Source organism: Meleagris gallopavo, unplaced genomic scaffold (assembly GCF_000146605.3).
Source record: "Meleagris gallopavo isolate NT-WF06-2002-E0010 breed Aviagen turkey brand Nicholas breeding stock unplaced genomic scaffold, Turkey_5.1 ChrUn_random_7180001856813, whole genome shotgun sequence".
In the NCBI taxonomy this organism is placed as follows: Eukaryota; Metazoa; Chordata; class Aves; order Galliformes; family Phasianidae; genus Meleagris; species Meleagris gallopavo.
This window is the reverse complement of record NW_011122947.1, coordinates 1-1,442: the sequence shown is the minus strand read 5'-3', so window position 1 is coordinate 1,442 and position 1,442 is coordinate 1. Positions and strand designations below refer to the sequence as shown.

The 1,442-nt window shown below is 61.9% G+C and overlaps 1 protein-coding gene across 1 annotated transcript in view; it reads right to left on the bottom strand.

Moving 5' to 3' along the window:
* Positions 1-1,416, bottom strand: part of LOC104915861 (vitamin K epoxide reductase complex subunit 1-like) — a gene marked incomplete at its 5' end in the record, with an annotated part of 2,044 nt that extends 628 nt beyond the window's left edge. Inside the window, one exon of the mRNA XM_010726800.2 lies at positions 1,227-1,416. Coding sequence (XP_010725102.2) covers positions 1,227-1,416 — 190 coding nt within the window. The remainder of the gene's footprint in view (positions 1-1,226) is intronic.
* Between the last annotated feature and the right edge of the window lie 26 nt (positions 1,417-1,442).

Here is a 1,442-nt window from a genome sequence, read left to right as displayed (position 1 = left end):
GGGAGGGGGGAAGGGACATACAGACATGGGGAGGGGACACACGGATGCGGAGGTGGGGGGGGACAAAGATGGGGACATACTGGGGTCACATGGACAGGAGGACAGATGGAGATGGGGGGACTTCAGGGACACACGGACATGGAGGTGTCAGGGACACACGGACATGGAGGTGTCAGGGACACACGGACATGGAGGTGGGGACGCGTTGGGGACACACAGACAGAAATGGGGGGGGACACACTGGGGAAAAATGGATGGAGATGGGGACACACGGACTGGGGGGACATACAGACATGGGGGAGGACACACGGACAGAGGGACAGATGGAGATGGGGACACTTTGAGGACACACGGACAGATGCGGTGACGCGATGGGGACACATGGAGATGGGGACACACAGACGGGGATGGGGACACATTGGGGACACACGGACAGGTGATGGGGACACACGGACAGGTGATGGGGACACATTGGGGCCGTGTTGTGGCTGTGGGGACACATTGGGGACACACAGGGATGGGGACACACAGGGATGGGGACACATTGGGGCCATGTTGTGGCTGTGGGGACACATTGGAGACACACGGACAGGGATGGGGACACACGGACAGGGATGGGGACACATTGGGGCCACGTTGTGGCTATGGGGACATATTGGGGACACACAGACAGGGATGGGGACACACAGACGGGGATGGGGACGCATTTGGGACACAGACAGGGATGGGGACACACTGGGGACACACGGACAGGTGATGGAGACGCATTGGGGACACACGGACAGGTGATGGGGACACAAGGACAGGGATGGGGACGCATTGGGAACACACGGACAGGGATGGGGACGCATTGGGGCTGTGTTGTGGCTGTGGGGACACATGGGGGACATATTGAGGACATATTGGGGACACACAGGGATGGGGACACGTTGGGGCCATGTTGTGGCTGTGAGGACACATTGGAGACACACGGACGGGGATGGGGACACACGGACGGGGATGGGGACACACGGACGGGGATGGGGACGCGCTGGGGACACACAGACGGGGATGGGGACACACAGACGGGGATGGGGACGCATTGGGGACACACGGACAGGGATGGGGACACACAGACGGGGATGGGGACGCATTGGGGACACACGGACAGGGATGGGGACGCATTGGGGACACACGGACAGGGATGGGGACACACGGACGGGGCTGGGGACAGACTGGGGCCGCACCAAGCAGTGCCTGCAGGCTGTAGAAGACGATCCCGATGACGCTGTTGGGGACGTTGATGGCGCTGTCCCGACCCACAAACGCCTCCAGCAGCCCCAGACCACGGCCCCACCTGTGGGATCCACCCCACTGAGACCCACAGGGACCACAAACCGCCCCACACAGACCCCAAAACCGCCCCACAGACCCACCATCTTAACTGGATCCCATTGACCCCA